This window comes from Solanum pennellii, chromosome 6 (genome assembly GCF_001406875.1).
Source record: "Solanum pennellii chromosome 6, SPENNV200".
Taxonomy (NCBI): domain Eukaryota; kingdom Viridiplantae; phylum Streptophyta; class Magnoliopsida; order Solanales; family Solanaceae; genus Solanum; species Solanum pennellii.
Window position 1 is genome coordinate 29,707,558 of NC_028642.1, and position 21,019 is coordinate 29,728,576.

Genomic DNA, 21,019 nt, shown 5'->3' on the forward strand with positions numbered 1-21,019 from the left:
CAAAGCCTTATAGAAATCAAACACAAAGGAAAGCATTCACAAGAGATAGTAGCTAGAACACCAGGGGAATAATATAAATAGCATTTCAAGATAAACATTTAATACATTAACAACTAACTGAGAATACAAGGACGAAAAGACAAGCCACACAAGGAAGACACAGAAAAAGATTGGAACAGACTAAGAAATGGGAGACTGATGAAAAAGGGATTGAATAATGAGAGTGAGTCTATCATTTGCAGCATCATTACCCTTTATTGCTTTTTCTTGCAAAGCAATAACCTTGGCCCTCAGCTCTGCATTTTCCCTTTCCAGGGCTTGAACCACAGCAGTACCAGGTCCCTCTGTCTGTGCAATGAGCAGCTCAGCTTTGAGAATAGCAATTTCAGCATCCTTTCCACTCAGTCGCATAGTTAATTCTTTAACTTCATGCTTGAGTTGGTCCTGGTCTTCTATGAGTTGAGCAATTTTGCTCTTGGGATTTCCTTTCCCTTCAATGCACTCACATTCAATCAGAGTATTTTCTGAAAAAGCTTGTTCCACTGTACCAACCTTGCCAACACTAAGTGGAATGTTAAAGTATTTGAATACTTCAGTAAGAAAGTATCCATATCCCATTCCATGTATTCCTTTCCGCTTAATGACAGTCTTGTACATATGTTCAAGCATGATTCCTGGAAGATTGAGAGGTTCAAATTTGCACAACAACTCCATCACATACAAATCAGCAGAAGTAGCTGAGGTCCTCTTTCCAGTTCGAGGTAGTAGAGTTTTGTTGACAAACTCAAAGACTAACTGATACTCACTTTTCATCACCTTCTTAAACAACCTTGCACACTTTGTTGTGGGAAGCTTCGAGACCAATGCCACAAACTCAACTGAACATGTTTTCCCAATCACAGACCTGGTACCATCTCGGGGTACCCTAAGAATTTTCCCCAACAGAAATTCATCCAGATGCACTACAATATCATTCACTCTGGTATGGACGCTTCCATCTTCCTGAAATTGAATGTTGTAGTGAAATTCATGCACTTCCTCTTCATGAAGAATGGGAGATTTTTTGTTGAAGAGATGCATCCATGACTGAATCTCCACCATGTCATAAAGTGAGTCCATTCCAGAAAGGTTGATTATTACCATGTCAAAAAACCTCCCAGCCAGTACATACTACTTTCTCAAATTGTCAACAGTTTCTTATTTTTTGACCTCCTCTTCAATTTTTCTTTGGGTACCAGGTCCCTGTGACCTTTTCTTTTTTCCTTTAGAACTCTCCTTTATAGATTTTGTTTTCTCAGTCTTTTTGGTATCTATTGATTTTGTCTTTCCTGATTTCTTCTTCCTGTGCCCCTTTTCTGTCTCTTCAACAGACACCTCTATGACACCAGACTCAGGCATTTTAAAATTTGACACTTTGAATGTTCTAGCACTCCTGATTTATGCTTTAGACCTTGCACTGGCTTTCAAAGCATCAGCCATCAACTTTTTGGCATCAGATCTAGTAGTAGGTCTCCTTCTAGGCACTTCTTCCACCACATTTTTTTTGCCTTTTTTGATACATTGACATCTCTCTTTTCAACCTTCCACTGAATAGATTCATCATCACTGGCTGAATTAGAGGAGTTAGAAGATGGATACCTCCCAAAGTCTGGAGTTTTATCAAAAATAGGTTGAGTCTCTCTGATCTCTTCACCTTGAAAAGGTTCATTTTGTTCGACCCTGACTTCCTCTCTCATCATAGAAAGACTCTCAATCACCAGCTCTTCACTTGCAGCAAGAATGTTTGATTCAGAGGATTTGTTCCTTGGCAAATCTCCTTCAAACAAAGCATCTGAAAGCATTTCATGATGAGGACCAGGTCCAGAAGGAACACTTGAGCTATTCAGATCTATGGAGTGAAACGGATTTTTGGGAATATCTTGGGAAGAACTTGACGGAATATTAGACCTAGACCCTACTACTGAAGGAGAATAGAAAGCAATAGGTTCAATCTTACTAAGGGCTGTAAGCATTTGCTTAGAGGCGGATGAAGGATCAGACATTTTGTCAAGAAGAAGAAAGGAGTAACAGTTTTGAAGAAAAAGAAAAAGGGATAAAACCAGATTTAGTCTTTTCTCTTCTCCCCTTTTCTTTTATAGTGAAGGAATATTGCAAGACAGATTAAGAATTAAAAAGGAAAGAAGAAGAGTTTAAAAAGAATTGAAACGGTGCTAGGTCCCTTGATTTGACAGTCGCTTAAAAAGTAAGCGATGGGACTAACGGTCAGAATGACCGATGACTGACACTTGGCTTTATCAACGGTCATTTTTTTTCTCAGTTTAAAATTAATGTACAAATGCTAACCTCGACTGGGACCAGATCTCATAACACAACTTTATCATCATTCCTCAACTGTTCTAGCCATGTCTTTGCTTTGCTAGTCCTTCCTGAATGTATACCTATAATAGGTACCAAAAATGATCTAACTCAGATAACATATTATTGACACAAAGGATACCTGCACTGCAAGTTTAGCCATCAAAGGAATTCAACTATTGAATATCTGAAAATCAGTGCAAAGTCATCATGCCCAACTTCAACCTATTACTCTCAAATTGATCTTTGCTAAGAGCCTTAGTGAAGATATCTGCAATTTGTTCCTCCGTTGGACAATATGTAAGCACAATATTTCCCTTTTCAACATTGTCTCTCAGAATATGATGTCTAACATCAATGTGCTTGGTCCTCTTGTGTTGAACTGGATTCTTTCCCATACTAACTGTACTAGTATTGTCGCATAAGGGGAATAGCCTTGATGATTACACGAAAATCCTCTAAATGATGCTTGATCCATAACAATTGTGAACAGCATGCAGCAGCTGCTACATATTCAGCTTCGGCTATTGAAAGAGCTACAGTACTCTGTTTCTTAGTTCCCCAAGAAATAAGTGAAGATCCAAGGAAATGGGCAATTCCAGAAGTACTCTTTCTGTCAACTTGATAACCAGCAAAATCAGCATCTGCAAAACCAACAAGATCAAAAGTGTCACCTGCTGGATAGAAAAGGACCAGATCCCCTGTCTTCTTCAAATATCTTAGAATTCGTTTTGCAGCCTTCAAATGTGAATCACGAGGACATGCTTGGAATCTAGCACACATTCCAACACTATATACAATATCAGGTCTGCTAGCAGTCAGATACAACAAGGATTCAATGATTCCCCTATACATGGTTTAATTCACAAGAGAATCATATTCATCTGTTATAAGCTTAGAGTTTGTTCCCATAGGAGTATCAATAGGTTTAGAATCAAACATATTGAATTTCTTCAACCGCTCCTTAATGTACTTCTCCTAACTGATTGAGATTCCATTTGATGATTGCTTGATTTGTAGCCCCAGAAAGAAGGTCAATTCACCCATCATGCTCATCTCAAACTCCTTTCCCATTATTGATGAAAATTCTTCTCACAAATGCTCTGATGTAGCTCCAAAAATTATGTCATCCACATATACCTGAATAATAAGCAATTCCTGTTCTCTTTTTAATAAGAACAAGGTATTGTCTATTTTCCCTCTTTTGAACCCATTTTTCAACAGAAACTTTGACAATCTTTCATCCCAAGCTCTGGGGGCTTGTTATAAACCATATAGAGCCTTATTCAATTTGAACACATGATCTGGTAACTCAGCATCCTCAAACCTAGGAGGTTGTTTAACAAACACCTCCTTTAAGTCTCCATTTAGAAAAGCACTCTTGACATCCATTTGATACAACTTGAATCCCATGAATGCTGCAAAAGCTATTAGAATTCTGATAGCCTCCATCCTTGCAACAGAAGCAAAAGTTTCATCATAGTCTATTCCTTCCTCCAGATTGTAACCTTGAACCACTAATCTGGATTTGTTTCTAGTAATAACACCATTTTCATCAAGCTTGTTTCTGAAAACCCATCTGGTTCCTATCACTGTTGTGCCAACAGGTCGAGGAACCAGGTACCACACCTTACTTCTTTCAAACTGATGAAGTTCTTCTTGCATTGAATTGATCCAATCTGCATCACCTAATGCCTCTTTCACATTCTTAGGCTCAATAGATGATATAAACGCTGAGAATGCAATTAGATTCCTTATTTTTAATCTAGTGTGAGTTCTAGAGTTCAAGGGTGAGATAAGATTATCAAGTGGATGTGATGAACTATGTTTCCATCCTGGTCTCAAAAGTCGACTGGTTGAGCTGATCAATATGCTCTTCTTCTTCAAGGAACTCATCATTTTCTGGAGAGTTTGAGGTATTCTAACTGGAGTTCAGAATGGTACCAAGTCCCTCTTCACATTTTTCAACTTCATCTGCCTTTTCAGATAGACTATGATTATCGTTATCATTGTCATTCCTCAACTGATCATTTGCACCAGCTTCACTTCCTTCCATTTTCAGTGAATTAAACAGCTTAATCAACTCATCTTCATGTTTTGATGCATCACTTTTCAAACTTTAATCTTCATCAAACTCAACATGAATACTTTCTTCAATACATTGAGTTATTTTGTTGAAAACTCTGTATGCTTTACTTGAGGAAGAGTATCCAACAAACACTCCTTCATCACTTCTAGGATCAAATTTTCCTAGATCATCTTTTCCATTGTTCAACACAAAACATTTACAACCAAATGCCCTAAGATAACTCAACATAGGTTTTATGTTGTTGAGCAACTCATAGGGAGTCTTATTCATTAAAGACCTTATCAGACATCTGTTAGTAACATGACATGCTGTGTTGACTGCTTCAGCCCAGAAACTTTGAGAAAGATTTGACTCAATAATCATGGTCCTTGCAATGTTTACCAAGGTTCTGTTTTTCCTTTCCACTACTCCATTTTGTTGAGGAGTTCTAGGAGCAGAAAAATTGTGACTTATACCATTTTCCATGCAGAATTGATCAATTATTGAGTTTTCAAACTCAGTTCCATGATCAGACCTAATTCCAACAATCACTTGATTAAAATTTGTTTGAATCATTTTGAAAAACACTAACAACTCTTAAGGTGTTTCTACTTTTGATCTTAGGAATCTTGTCCATGTATACCTTGAGTAGTCATCAACAATCACCAGAATGTATTTCTTTCCATTTCTACTTTGAACCTTCAAAGGTCCACATAAATCCATGTGTAGCAGCTCCAATACTCTTGATGATGTCACTTGCTTCTTTTGACTTGAAGGATGATCTAATTTGTTTTCCTTTAACACAAGCTTCACAAATTTTGTATACACAAAATTTCAACTTTGGCAAACCTAGTACCAGGTCCTTAGAAATCAGTTTATTCAATAAAGATGAGCTCACATGCCCTGGTCTTCGATGCCACAGATCAACATTTTCATTTTGAGCACTAAGACATGTCAGATCATCTCCATGAGACGTTTCTAAGTTAGCCGCATACATGTTTTTACTTCTAAAGGCAGTAAGAATCACTTTCTTTGTAGTTAGATTAACTACAGTGCACTTCTCAGAAGTAAACTTCACTTCATTTCCCTTATCACAAATTTGAGATACACTCAAAAGACTATACTTCTGTTTTATCGAAAAATATGATTTCGAAAGAGTTTATTTTATTTAAAGATATTTTCGACTTTTAGGAGTCGCCACTTAATTTTGAGAAAATTAAGAAACCTTGTTTTCAAATAATTAAACAGAAAATTGTTTGAAAACTTTTAAGGGTTCGGGATTCCTATTAGCGTCTTAGGAAGGTTTCGAAAAAGCACCTAAGACGCTCCGCTAACTACGGTTTTCCGGCGATTAACTATTTGACTATTTTATTTACCATTTTTTGTTATTCTTAAGATTTTTCATCTAGGCAAACTTTATAAGTTTTGAAGTATTTATCGCTTAGAAGTTAGTTTTAAGTTTGACAAAATTGAAAGGCGTTTCGACGGGGTTGGAGTTATTCTAACCCTAAGTTAACGGCATTCAAGTAAAAAACGTAAGCAAATAATAAAGAGAGAGGGAGAGAGAGAGAGATTTTGGGTCCAGATTCGGGTTCTGTTCGCCTTGACCGAATCTTGGACCCACCTGTTTTCGGGTTTTTTAACCCATCCACCTGTCCTAGTCTAAACATACAAAAAATGAAATACGAGAAATAAAAATAAAAAAAAACGACAAGGGCTTATGCCCATTACAAATAAAATACAAAATATAAAGAAATAAAGGAAAGTCTTCTAATTCCTCTTCTTCGGATTTTCCACGATCTCCATGGAACCTCGGTTCTCGTGTATTTGCCTTGATAATCAGACTCGATAGAAATCTTCTGAGCCTTTACGGCTCCTCGGAAAGGCAAGGAAGAGAGTAGAGTCCCGAGACGAACTCGAGAGGAGTTTTTATATGCAACAAAGTAGAGATGGGTTAGTAATACAATAGTAAACTAGATATACCTTGAACAAATAATTCAACTCTAGACAGTTGCATGTATTGTACGTGTATGCACACACATACCATATTCAGGAAACACACAAATAATTCAACTCAAATGTATAAAGAGAGAACATGCCGTATTTTATTCCAATAAAACACCTCATGCCAATATCAAGAACAAATTACTTTAACGAACTCTCAACATACTTATCTTTTCCATACTATAATAGGCTCTGAAATTTTTCAATCTTCCAGGCAACTACCAAAATTTAAACTTTCAAATCAACACGTGAAGAAGCCTTCGAAATAACAAAAACAAAAAAAATAATACAAATACCGAAAGACAGCCAATAGTTCATAGGAAGTAAGGACGGGACCAGCAAAACACATGCTATACATAGGTTTCATTTATCCAAATCGGACAGAAATAAGCACTTATACGCTTAGCGAAATACAGCGACGCTCAAGACTAAAACAACATGCTTATCCCTGACCCACCGTGGCATACATAAACCCAAATAGACATGCGAGATGCAAGGAGAAACAGAAAGTTTATTCACGAAATATTCTGAAGGAAGACACGGCTATGGACTGCCATGCCTTCGATGGACAAGGCGAACTGCATTTGACCTTAAGACTAATTCGAAATAAGCTCCATCATCACAGATTATTGGAGGAGCAAGAAAGAATCTCGCTCATATCCGACAAACATATAAGAACACTGTTACATCATGGAAAACTTTAGACGAGAGGGATAACCAAAAACGTGAAGTCAACAAACAAGAGCCACAAATGTGTACATACCAACACGACAATTGAAAATCCAGATAAAATTTTATTTAAATGAAATAACCAAGAACAAACGGGTTATATATGCAGGAAAAGGAAACCAAACAAATCTCAGCGAACACATTCAATAACGGCGACCCATCAACAACAAAAGCACTCAACAGACACACACGAAAGGACTTTCCAATCCTTCCTCCACCATATTGAAACCGAGAAAAGAAGAAAATTTCGTAAGAAGAGGCGTTTACCTGGTGATGTGCAGCGGCTGGGAGCAGACGAGCAGCAAACAGCGAGCGACTTCCACGCGAAACCACGCCTCTACTTTGCACGTTTGAACAAGAAACGCCACACCAACACTTGACGGAACGACTTCCTCTTGTCCGAAAGTCTCGATTGTCTTTGGTATTTTTGACAGGGGAGGTTTCAGCCCCAAAAAAGAAACAACGACAGCCAAATCGAAAGATTTCCAACCCAGTTCTCTCAACAAAATTCCCAAAATATCCGACAACAGACAGAAGAGGAAACAGAGTATTTTCGAATGAAAATTTCAACCCAAATCGTCCCAACTTCTGAAAATTTCTCAACCAAAAACCTCCAACCAAAATTTTCCAGTTCACACAACAACAACAGGAAGAGAACAAAGAACTTCAACTAACGATTTCTATTCACGAAAGATCTAACCCCCAGTTCCGCCTTATGAATTTTTCGACAAAAATCTCTAACCCCTTTTCTTGAAGACGGGAGGGGTTTATATAGGGGGATATTAGGGTTTTCAGAAGAGGGAGGGCGGGAACGTGACTTGAGGCCCATTTGAATTCAAAATTCGAATCCCTTCCTCTTTGGGTCAAACCCCTTTTTCTGAAAAATTCGCCCCATTCCGAAAGAGGAAGGGCAGAGCGGACGGTCGGGATGGAGAGAAGTGTCCTTGGGCGGCTACGTGGAGTCATCTCGGCGTGGCAAGGACGAGAGCCTGTCGCGTAGCTCGCTGCGAGGCTGCGTACAGAGGGAGTGCAGGTTTCTGTTGTGACTCATCCACGCGCGATGGGGAGAGGAGAGAGTGGAGAGAGGGACGCGTGAGGGAGGGAAGTTTCCGTTTTGGGGTCTGCTTCTTCTGCGTTTTTCTCTGTTCTTTCTGGGTTTTCTTTTTTCGCTTCTGATGGCTGGGGGATACCGCGTGGGGAAGGGAGATGAAGAGGGGAGATGGGTCGGGTCCGGTAGCGGGTCGAAGGGCTGGGTCGGAGGGTAATTAGAAGGGAAGGTTGGGCCTAGGCATTGGGCTGGAAAAGGTTTAAAGAGTTGGGTTGGATGTTTTGGGTTTAGGTATTGGGTTGGAATTTAATTAAAGTGGGGGAAGGGAATGGGTTGGAAGCTTTGGGTTGAAGGGGAGTTTGGGCTGAAATGGTGGGCCTGGGATGCTGAATATTTGGGTGGATTGTTAAAAATGTAGAAGAATTCAATTTTAAATAATAGCCAATTGATTTAAAACAAAAAATGAATTTGGTGTAAATTAATTAACGAGCTTATTTATTTAGTAACATAATTATTTAAATTGCAAAAATAGTGCTTCAAAGGTATAATTATAATTTAAATTAAACTAGTTTAATAAAATATTTAGATGTATATTTTGATGGTTTTTGAGATAAGCATAAGATATACTATTTATATACAAAATTATGTAAATATGTATATCACCTAAAAATCATGGCAAAAGGTATTCGAAGTGACAAAACTCTCATGTATTATATTATCATATTCGTAAAATTTATAAAACTGATTAATTTAAAATATTCGGAAAATTTAGGAAGCTCGATAATTAATTTATACCGACGCGGGTCAAAAATTGGGTGTCAACAACTGTCCCTCATTTTACTTGGGTTGATGCAAGCAACTCGAGGAAAATGAAATTGACCACCAATTTTGGCCAACCCTATTCATTTTAAAGGAAGGATTTGACAAAGAGTTTAGGAATTATGGCCGAACCCTTGAAAACGGGTTTCCTACATATCTCAGGCTATATGAGAATTCAGGCCACTTGTAGTTCGATAAGCTTGATTCACCGCAAGATTTTGAAAGAATCAAAAGCCAACTCGATACCGAATTATGCAGGTATCGAAATGCTCGAGAATAGAATTCGAGAGCGAATGTTGGAATACAGCCGAGTTTTCAACATTGAATCCGCCTACATATCCCTAAACCTTCGGAATCAGGCTGTGTGTAGTTCGACTCAATTGATGGAAAAGGAGATCTATTATGCCAGATAACCTTCGGTTCTGGACAAATGACAAGTTAAACAAGTATGCAAAAGAGGCTTGTAACCTCTTAACCATGAATGTGGAGCTCTTCACATCCATAGGTAAGAACTTACACGGACATAATTTCCAAAGCTCTTGGCGCATTGTCTCTCAGATTGGAAACTTGCCTCCGATAAAACAAAACTTCCGGATGCGAGACAGAAACTGACAGAACTAAAGAAAATCCCGCATGCTTCGAGAGGGGTGGTTCGATTGTGGTGGAAGTCGCTCCTCTGCTCGCGTCCTAAGAGTTTGACATTCCTCTTTGGACTGTGTCCCAGTTCGCTGCTAAGAAAAAGTTCCACGTTGTGCTGCATCCTTTTTGATGTCGTCTGCACCTGTGGTTTTTGGGAGAATTCATCCTTTTGGATGCTCTCGACAAAGACTGAGATAAAACTCGTCAGCTTAAAAAAAATGCAATTAGGATAGGAGACAGTGTCTTTTTACCATGTCGACACTTCATTGTTCTCCTCAATATTCGACGTCGACTCGATCGGTCTGACGTCCAGCAAATAAAGCTTATGCCTTGTGCTTTGCAGAATAATCTTCAATGTACTCTATACTTGATGTTGAAATAGATAAATAAATGTTGATGCGATATTGATGTCTCTTTTGTTGTTATTTTCGATGCTCTTCTTGATATTTATTTTTTCATCAAAATAAAAGATGTATGCTGAGGCCGATGGATAAATATTGCTCTTTCTTCATCCGTGTATGTCCTCTTGCGGGGCATGAATATCTTCCCGCGATACGTAAATTCCTGCGAGGTATAAAATCTTCTCGCAATGCATAACTTTGACGAGGCATGAAATCTTCTCGTCGTGCATAATTAATGACTCGCGATGCATGTTTATCCGCAATGCACGATTTTCGCTATGCATGAATTCCAGCGAGGCATAAATTCTTCTCGCGATGTATAAATTTTGACGAGGCATGAAATCTTCTCGTCGTACATAATTGTCAGCGAGGCATAAAGTCTTCTCGCGATGCATAAATTTTGACGAGGCATGAAATCTTCTCGTCGTGCATAATTAATGACTCGCGATGCATGTTTATCCGCGATGCACGATTTTCGCTATGCATGAATTCCAGCGAGGCATAAATTCTTCTCGCGATGTATAAATTTTGACGAGGCATGAAATCTTCTCGTCGTACATAATTGTCAGCGAGGCATAATGTCTTCTCGCGACGCATAAATTTTGACGAGGCATGAAATCTTCTCGTCGTGCATAATTAATGACTCGCGATGCATGACTTCCGCGATGCATGATTTTCAACGAGGCATGGCTTCTTCTCGTGATGCATAAATTCCAGCGAGGTATGAAGTCTTCTCGCGATGTATAAATTTCAGCGAGGTATGAAGTCTTCTCACGATGCATAAATTCTGATGAGGCATGAAATCTTCTCGTCGTGCATAATTAATGACTCGCGATGCATGATTTTCGCGATGCATGATTTTCAACGAGGCATGGATTCTTCTCGTGATGCATAAATTCCAGCGAGGTATGAAGTCTTCTCGCGATGTATAAATTTCAGCGAGGTATGAAGTCTTCTCGCGATGTATAAATTTCAGCGAGGTATGAAGTCTTCTCGCGATGTATAAATTTCAGCGAGGTATGAAGTCTTCTCGCGATGTATAAATTTCAGCGAGGTATGAAGTCTTCTCGCGATGTATAAATTTCAGCGAGGTATGAAGTCTTCTCGCGATGTATAAATTTCAGCGAGGTATGAAGTCTTCTCGCGATGTATAAATTTCAGCGAGGTATGAAGTCTTCTCGCGATGTATAAATTTCAGCGAGGTATGAAGTCTTCTCGCGATGTATAAATTTCAGCGAGGTATGAAGTCTTCTCGCGATGTATAAATTTCAGCGAGGTATGAAGTCTTCTCGCGATGTATAAATTTCAGCGAGGTATGAAGTCTTCTCGCGATGTATAAATTTCAGCGAGGTATGAAGTCTTCTCGCGATGTATAAATTTCAGCGAGGTATGAAGTCTTCTCGCGATGTATAAATTTCAGCGAGGTATGAAGTCTTCTCGCGATGTATAAATTTCAGCGAGGTATGAAGTCTTCTCGCGATGTATAAATTTCAGCGAGGTATGAAGTCTTCTCGCGATGTATAAATTTCAGCGAGGTATGAAGTCTTCTCGCGATGTATAAATTTCAGCGAGGTATGAAGTCTTCTCGCGATGTATAAATTTCAGCGAGGTATGAAGTCTTCTCGCGATGTATAAATTTCAGCGAGGTATGAAGTCTTCTCGCGATGTATAAATTTCAGCGAGGTATGAAGTCTTCTCGCGATGTATAAATTTCAGCGAGGTATGAAGTCTTCTCGCGATGTATAAATTTCAGCGAGGTATGAAGTCTTCTCGCGATGTATAAATTTCAGCGAGGTATGAAGTCTTCTCGCGATGTATAAATTTCAGCGAGGTATGAAGTCTTCTCGCGATGTATAAATTTCAGCGAGGTATGAAGTCTTCTCGCGATGTATAAATTTCAGCGAGGTATGAAGTCTTCTCGCGATGTATAAATTTCAGCGAGGTATGAAGTCTTCTCGCGATGTATAAATTTCAGCGAGGTATGAAGTCTTCTCGCGATGTATAAATTTCAGCGAGGTATGAAGTCTTCTCGCGATGTATAAATTTCAGCGAGGTATGAAGTCTTCTCGCGATGTATAAATTTCAGCGAGGTATGAAGTCTTCTCGCGATGTATAAATTTCAGCGAGGTATGAAGTCTTCTCGCGATGTATAAATTTCAGCGAGGTATGAAGTCTTCTCGCGATGTATAAATTTCAGCGAGGTATGAAGTCTTCTCGCGATGTATAAATTTCAGCGAGGTATGAAGTCTTCTCGCGATGTATAAATTTCAGCGAGGTATGAAGTCTTCTCGCGATGTATAAATTTCAGCGAGGTATGAAGTCTTCTCGCGATGTATAAATTTCAGCGAGGTATGAAGTCTTCTCGCGATGTATAAATTTCAGCGAGGTATGAAGTCTTCTCGCGATGTATAAATTTCAGCGAGGTATGAAGTCTTCTCGCGATGTATAAATTTCAGCGAGGTATGAAGTCTTCTCGCGATGTATAAATTTCAGCGAGGTATGAAGTCTTCTCGCGATGTATAAATTTCAGCGAGGTATGAAGTCTTCTCGCGATGTATAAATTTCAGCGAGGTATGAAGTCTTCTCGCGATGTATAAATTTCAGCGAGGTATGAAGTCTTCTCGCGATGTATAAATTTCAGCGAGGTATGAAGTCTTCTCGCGATGTATAAATTTCAGCGAGGTATGAAGTCTTCTCGCGATGTATAAATTTCAGCGAGGTATGAAGTCTTCTCGCGATGTATAAATTTCAGCGAGGTATGAAGTCTTCTCGCGATGTATAAATTTCAGCGAGGTATGAAGTCTTCTCGCGATGTATAAATTTCAGCGAGGTATGAAGTCTTCTCGCGATGTATAAATTTCAGCGAGGTATGAAGTCTTCTCGCGATGTATAAATTTCAGCGAGGTATGAAGTCTTCTCGCGATGTATAAATTTCAGCGAGGTATGAAGTCTTCTCGCGATGTATAAATTTCAGCGAGGTATGAAGTCTTCTCGCGATGTATAAATTTCAGCGAGGTATGAAGTCTTCTCGCGATGTATAAATTTCAGCGAGGTATGAAGTCTTCTCGCGATGTATAAATTTCAGCGAGGTATGAAGTCTTCTCGCGATGCATAAATTTTGACGAGGCATGAAATCTTCTCGTCGTGCATAATTAATGACTCGCGATGCATGATTTCCGCGATGCATGATTCTTCAGCAGTATATGACTTCCGCGATGCATGATTTCCGCGATGCATGATTCCGCGATGCATGATTCTTCAGTGTATAAATTCCGCGATGCATGATTCTTCGATGCATGATTCCGCGATGCATGATTCTTCGATGCATGATTCCGCGATGCATGATTCTTCAGTGTATAAATTCCGCGATGCATGATTCCGCGATGCATGATTCCGCGATGCATGATTCTTCGATGCATGATTCCGCGATGCATGATTCTTCGATGCATGATTCCGCGATGCATGATTCTTCGATGCATGATTCCGCGATGCATGATTCTTCAGTGTATAAATTCCGCGATGCATGATTCCGCGATGCATGATTCCGCGATGCATGATTCTTCAGTGTATAAATTCCGTGATGCATGATTCCGCGATGCATGATTCCGCGATGCATGATTCTTCAGTGTATAAATTCCGTGATGCATGATTCCGCGATGCATGACTTTTGCAGCATGATTCTTCAGCAGTATATGACTTCTGCGATGCATGAATATTTATATTGCCCCCGTGGATAGTAACGGCAAGACGACCTCCAGATAATATATCGACTTGGTCGATAATGATAAAATAATAATTGCACAACTGTCTCTTCTGAGGTAATGCATTGTCTTGATCGACAATAATCATCTTGCTTTGATAACGCAATGCAAATAGCGTCTTCTATAGCAACTGTGAAATTTCGCTGAGATTCCTGTTTGATTCACCTTTGAATCTGGCTGGATACTTTGTAAATTTCCCATTGTTGAGAATGGTTTGAAATAAACAAACACATTCACAAGCATCCTGACACAAACGATATGAAATGCCTCTTGCTTTCAGTAAGATCACTGATTTTGGAGATAGTTTTCTCCTCTTCGGGAGCTCTCCGTATTCATCCGTCGGGATAATTTGGCCGATTTCAAAGCAAAACTATGAACCTGCATCCACAGAAAAATTGTCAGTTTTAAAACATACTGATCTGTGTCGATTCCTTCAGTTGTTTGCTCCTGGTCTTGATATCTCCGGTTGATTTCCCGATTTCCCGACTCTTGATAGATAAGAAAAGATATCGTACGCCAGAACAAATGAAACATAAGAGGGAAAAATTTTTAAACGCAATGAGAAATCTTTAAGAAATAGTATGTTGAAAAAGTCAATGCCAAGTCATGTCATATCAGGCTTTACGAGCTCCTTTGAATCTGACGCTTGCTGATGAGTTTTAGAGGCATTCCGGACTTGCAGGGAAGACCCGTAACGAAATTTTGAGGCCATCCTCAAAATTTCTGTCCCAGTTTACTATCTTGCTCATCTTTCCGTTGTAACCGAACAGATCGCGGAATTTTTTGAGATCTTCTCAAAATTCTGTCCCAGTCGCAAATCTCGAAATGTCTTTTGTCTGACTTGCTGAAGAGGAGACTTCTTCTGGAGAATTTTTGAGTCCCTCTCAAAAATTCTGTCCCAGTTTCTATTGTAAAGGAGAATAGAAATCTTGCGGGAGATATGACCAAACCCTTGTGGCGCCTACGTATCCCGTTGAGGCAGGAATCAGGTCAAACGTAGTTCCCCTTAAAGGTTAACAAGAATAAAATTTACAAAGAAACCGACCGAGGCCGACAAAGGCCGCCTACGTATCTCATTCTTGAGAATTCAGGTCGAACGTAGTTCAGATACAAAGAGATAATAAAGGGGGTAAATGGGGTGACCGAAGCCGACATAGGCCGCCTACGTATCTCGTTCTCGAGAATTCAGGTCAGATGTAGTTCGTTACAAGAGGGATAATAATTCAAATTGAACAAATACAAGCAAAGTAAACGATTACAAGTAAATGATAGAAAAATGCAAAGCGAAACTTCACGCATAGTATCTCTTGACAGCATCTGAGTTGATAGGCTTGGGCCATACAGTGCCATCCATCTCCGACAGGACTAAAGCACCTCCAGATAGTACTTTACGAACCATGTAGGGACCCTGCCAGTTTGGTGCGAACTTTCCTTTGTGCTCGTCTTGATGAGGAAAAATACGCTTAAGAACCAACTGACCAACTTCAAAATTTCTGGCTCTTACTCTTTTGTGAAAAGCGCGAGTCATTCTCTGTCTATACAACTGGCCATGGCAAACGGCGACCATCCTCTTCTCATCAATCAAAGCTAGTTGATCAATCCGTTTGCTAACCCACTCCGCGTTGCTTAACTCAGCTTCTTGGATGATCCTCAATGACGGTATTTCGACTTCAACAGGCACGACTGCTTCTGTTCCATATACTAGCAAGTATGGAGTAGCCCCAGTCGATGTTCTGACCGTTGTTCGATAACCTAGTAGAGCATATGGCAACATTTCATGCCAACCTCGCTGTTTGTCAATCATTTTCCTCAAAATCTTTTTGATGTTCTTGTTGGCGGCCTCTACAGCTCCGTTCATTTGAGGGCGATAAGCAGTTGACCTCCGGTGAATAATCTTAAATTGTTCACATATCTCTTTCATCAGATGACTGTTGAGATTTGCACCGTTATCAGTAATGATGGATTCTGGAACTCCAAATCTGCATATCAGATTGTTGCGGACAAAATCGGCCACCACTTTCTTGGTTACCGACTTGTAAGAGGCTGCTTCCACCCACTTGGTGAAATAATCAATGGCAACCAAAATGAATCTGTGTCCATTAGAAGCGGCTGGCTCTATAGGACCGATGACATCCATTCCCCAAGCTACAAATGGCCAAGGTGAACTCATAGCATTAAGTTCGTGAGGTGGCACCCGTATCAGATCGCCGTGCACTTGACATTTGTGGCATTTTTGCACGAATTTGCAACAGTCATTCTCCATAGTCATCCAGAAATAACCAGCTCGAAGAACCTTTCTTGCCAAAGTAAGCCCGTTCATGTGTGTACCGCAAACTCCAGCATGTATCTGTTCAATAAGCCTCACAGCTTCAGCAGCATCCACACATCTTAAAAGACCCAAATCTGGAGTCCTCCTATACAGGATTTCTCCATTCAGAAAGAAATTGAGAGCCATACGACGTATCGACTTCTTCTGATTAGATGTAGCGTCTTCTGGATATGTCCCAGACTCCAAGTATCTCTTTATGTCAAAATACCAAGGCAAACCGTCTGGTTCTGATTCAACGTGTGAACAATGGACTGGATGTTCCTTCAAATCTATATCCAGCGGGTCGATGTAATCAGTATCCGGATGTTTGATCATTGAAGCGATGGTGGCAAGAGCATCAGCTAATTCATTCTGTATTCTGGGAGTATGTCTGAACTCGATCTTGCGAAACCTTTTGCACAGATTTTGCACATACTGTACGTAAGGTACAATCTTCGGGTTCTTCACAGCCCATTCTCCTTGAACCTGATGAATCAAAAGGTCTGAATCTCCAATAACCAGTAACTCGTAAACATTCATGTCAATGGCCATTTTCAAACCGAGAATACAAGCTTCGTATTCAGCCATGTTGTTTGTGCAGTTGAATCGCAGTTTAGCTGCCATAGGATAATGCTGACCAGATTCTGATACTAAGACCGCTCCAACACCTTTACCCTGGTGATTCGCCGCTCCGTCAAAGAATAATCTCCAACCTGGGTATGCTTCAGAAATATCTTCACCCACAAATGACACTTCTTCATCGTGAAAATATGTCTTGAGAGGTTCATATTCTTCGTCAACGGGATTTTCCGCAAGATGATCAGCCAAAGCTTGTGCCTTTATTGCCTTCTGAGTCACGTACACGATATCAAACTCACTCAACAGCATTTGCCATTTAGCTAACTTTCCGGTCGGCATCGCTTTCTAGAAAATATACTTCAATGGATCCATCCTGGAGATAAGATATGTAGTATACGACGACAAATAGTGTCTTAGCTTCTGGGCAAGCCACGTCAGAGCACAGCATGTTCTCTCCAGCAAAGTGTAGCGAGACTCGTACGGAGTAAATTTCTTGCTGATGTAGTAGATAGCCCTTTCCTTCTTCCCTGTCTCGTCGTGTTGACCCAGTACACATCCAAATGCACTATCTGAAACTGGCAAATACAATAACAAAGGACTCCCTTCTCGTGGAGGAACCAATACTGGTGGGTTAGACAAGTAGCTCTTGATAGCATCGAAAGCGGTCTGGCACTCCTCAGTCCACTTAGTTGGGGCGTCTTTCTTCAGCAACTTGAAAATGGGCTCACATACCACTGTTGATTGTGCTATAAACCGGCTTATATAGTTTAACCTCCCCAAGAAACTCATCACTTCTTTTCTCATCTTCGGCGGAGGTAACTCTTGAATTGCTTTAATCTTGGAAGGGTCGAGCTCAATACCTCTTCTGCTGACTATAAACCCCAACAACTTCCCAGCTGGGACTCCAAAAGCACATTTGGCGGGGTTTAGCTTCAAGTTGTACCGACGCAAACGTTCAAAGAATTTTCTCAGGTGTGTCAAATGATCCGAACTCTCGCGGGATTTGATTATGACATCGTCCACGTACACTTCAATTTCCTTGTGAATCATGTCATGAAAAATAGTCGTCATGGCTCTCATGTAAGTAGCACCGGCGTTCTTGAGGCCGAACGGCATTACCCTGTAGTGATATACCCCCCAAGGTGTGATGAATGTCGTTTTTTCCGCGTCTTCTTCATCCATCAAAATTTGGTGATACCCTTGTTGAGATCTCTGTAATCAACACAAATCCTGATTTTTCCATCTTTCTTGGCGACCGGAACGACATTTGCCAACCAGGTGGGATATTGCGTTACTTCTACCAACCGAGACTCTATCTGTTTGGTGATTTCCTCCTTAATCTTCAAACTCAATTCAGGCTTGAATTTCCGAGTCTTTTGTTTCACCGGTTCGAACCCTGGGTTGATAGGCAGCTTATGAGATACGACATCAGTACTCAACCCCTGCATGTCACCGACCTCCCAAACAAACACATCGCTGTATTCGGCAAGCAAATGAACCAGGCTCTCCTTCTGAGTTTCATTCAGGTGAGTGCTGATCTTAACCTCTTTGACACATTTTGAATCTCCCAAATTCACCGACTCTGTTTCCTCCAGATTCGGTTTATGTTGATTCTCGAACTGTCAAAATTCTTCTGCCACATAGTCCGGTTCCCCACTTTCTTCGTCGTAGTCGTCAACCTTTCGTCATTTGCCTCATTTTGCTCGTTTAGCTCATGACATGACATGACATTGGCAGGTTTGTAACTTACGTTACTGAAATCATAAACAGACAAAATTAGGAAAGTAAAATATAACAAGCAATTGAATATACAAAGTCAAAATAAGGAGGCTTTCATTTAAATCGAATCAAAAATGAAAACTTGGGTCATGGCACAAGGCCACGTCGCCTTTTAAACATCATAACAAAATTCAAAATCAAGAAAATGCAGAAATGGTGGGTCTCGGGCCTCTTCCGGAGGACCACCGATTTTGGTATGCACAAAATAACTCCTTTCTACCACAGAGTTCGGGACATCAGGATCGGCGTGGACGTCCAATTTTGCAGCATCTCCCCTGGTTCAGCATCACGAATGCCAGCTGGCTCGACCTCCTCCTCGATAACAGCGTGAATCTCCTCGAAAAGGCCACAGATTCCTTCCCCATTGTCTTCAGGCTCGGCATGCTCCCGGACTGGAAAGGAGTGATAGAGATGCGGGATTGGCTTAGTCAACCCTTGGTCCTTTTTCCTCTTCATCTTTACATCATCATCTGTGGGGATGTACCCCAAACAATACTTTGATCCTGTAGCAAGGACCGGAACAGGCTCGACGATCCCTTGGGCGTTCCTTCCTAATCCGAAACCTGGTTCGAATCCGCTCTGCAGCATTACCGTGGCGATCATTCTGTACACGGCTGGCATGGGAGTCTGCGGGGCCAAGCTCTCATCGGTGGCGTTTACCAACTCCACCGTGTAGAAGTCTGAACTCTGCGGAGTTTCGTCCAAGACCGGCACCTGCTTGCCTGAGCGGCTCTTTTCACCATGAATAACTAGTTCTTCATTTTTCCATACTAGTTTCATCACCTGGTGGAGAGTGGAGGGGACGGCTCAAGCCATGTGAATGAATGGCCTTCCCAAAAGGAGGTTATAACTGGTGTCGATATCCAACACCTGGAATTTTGCCTCGAACTCTGCGGGGCCCATTTGGATGGTCAAGTTCACCGCTCCTAATGTGTCTCTCTGCACACCGTCGAATGCTCTCACATTGACCTGATTTTGCTCCAACTTCCCGAGGTCAAACCTCAACTGCTTCAGTGTGGACAGGGGGCATATGTTCAAACCAGATCCATCGTCTACCAAAACGCGGTTGATGACCTTTCCGCGGCATATCACGGTGATGTGTAGAGCTTTGTTATGGGCCCTCCCTTCGGCCGGCAATTCATCATCGCAGAAACTAATGTGGTGTCCCCGAATGACTTGGTGAATCATAGCAGCTACATTGTCGCTGCTCGTACCAGAGGGCACATATGTGTCATCCAAGGCTTTCATCAAAGCCTGTCTGTGGGACCAGGAGCTCATCAGCAGGGCCCACACCGAAATCTGGGCTGGAGTCTTCTCCAAGTGCTTGACGATGGAGTAATCTTTGGGCTGCATTCTCCTCCAGAACTCCTCAGCTTCTGCTTCGCTGATCGGTCTCTTGGCATGATCTTTCTTTTGTCCTCCGAGAGCAAGCTCGTCAGGAGTGTAACATCTGCCAGATCTAGTCATGCCTTGAGCCACGGCCGTTTCAATAACAAACTTGGGCTTGGCGAGAGTCTTTGCGGGCACCAAGGCAACAGCCTTTGCAGGTGTCAGAATGACAAACTCTCCCTTTTCCCTTACGCTCAAAGAAGCGACAGCCTTTTCCAAGTCTTCCTGAACAACAGGAGTAATTCTCTTGGCTTCACGCTCATCTTCGTCAGTTTCTATCATGTTGATGTTTCCACCCCCATGATTTGGTAACGGATTCGTGTTGACGTTTGGCGCCGCAGGCTGAAGGGAGACCACTTCCTGGTCAATCAAGTCCTGGATCTTGTGCTTGAGATTGATACAGTCTTCTGTATCATGTCCAACACTGTTGGAATTATAAGCACATCTCTGCTCCGGTCTATAGAATCTAGAATTGACATCCACGGGCTTTGGCCCCACAGGGTGGATGTATCCGGCCGCGGATAATCTTTCGAACAATTTAGTTCTGCTTTCAGCCAACGCGGTGAAGCCTCTGGAGGGCTTCTTCTCAAACCTGGGGCGAGGGGGGTCATACCCGCTCTGTTGAGGGGGAGGGACTTGTTGATAACTGCGGGCATTTGGTCGTGGAGCTTGGGTTCTGGGGTAGGGATTTGTTTGGTGGTTTGGCATTGGGGCTTGGTAATTTGGATGGGGGCTTTGATATGCTGGGGTTTGTATTTGATATGCGGGAGACGGTGCTCGATAGCTTGGCTGTACATTAGCGTAGCTGGGAGCGACATTTTGGTAATGGGGAGGGACTTGATAAGCTTGGGGGTAGTTTGGATATGTGGAGGGAAAATTTTGGGGAATCGGGGGTAGATTCTGATACGACACAATATGGGCCTCTAGATAAGTGGGGCGGCATTGTAGTGGCCGGAATGATTTGAGTGTGGATGGTAGGCTTGATGAGGCTTTGATGGAGGATTGGAGCGGCCTTGGGGACGTGGTAAGTTTCTGGGGATTTTTCTTCCCCCGTGTGAGATAGCGTTAACCTCCTCTCTTTTCTTCCTTACCAGTCCGGAAGACCCAGGCGATGCAGACACTCGGGCTATCTTTCCCGAC

The 21,019-nt window shown here is 41.3% G+C and overlaps 1 protein-coding gene across 1 annotated transcript; it reads right to left on the reverse strand.

Moving 5' to 3' along the window:
• Positions 1-2,763: 2,763 nt before the first annotated feature.
• LOC107022236 (uncharacterized mitochondrial protein AtMg00810-like) lies at positions 2,764-3,210 on the reverse strand. The gene has a single exon (XM_015222907.1). It carries the CDS (start codon positions 3,208-3,210, stop codon positions 2,764-2,766), a length of 447 nt encoding a protein of 148 aa, XP_015078393.1.
• Between the last annotated feature and the right edge of the window lie 17,809 nt (positions 3,211-21,019).

Excerpts from the sequence above, each read along its gene's own strand:
- LOC107022236 (XM_015222907.1), bottom strand. The coding sequence starts at position 3,210 with ATGTATAGGGGAATCATTGAATCCTTGTTGTATCTGACTGCTAGCAGA.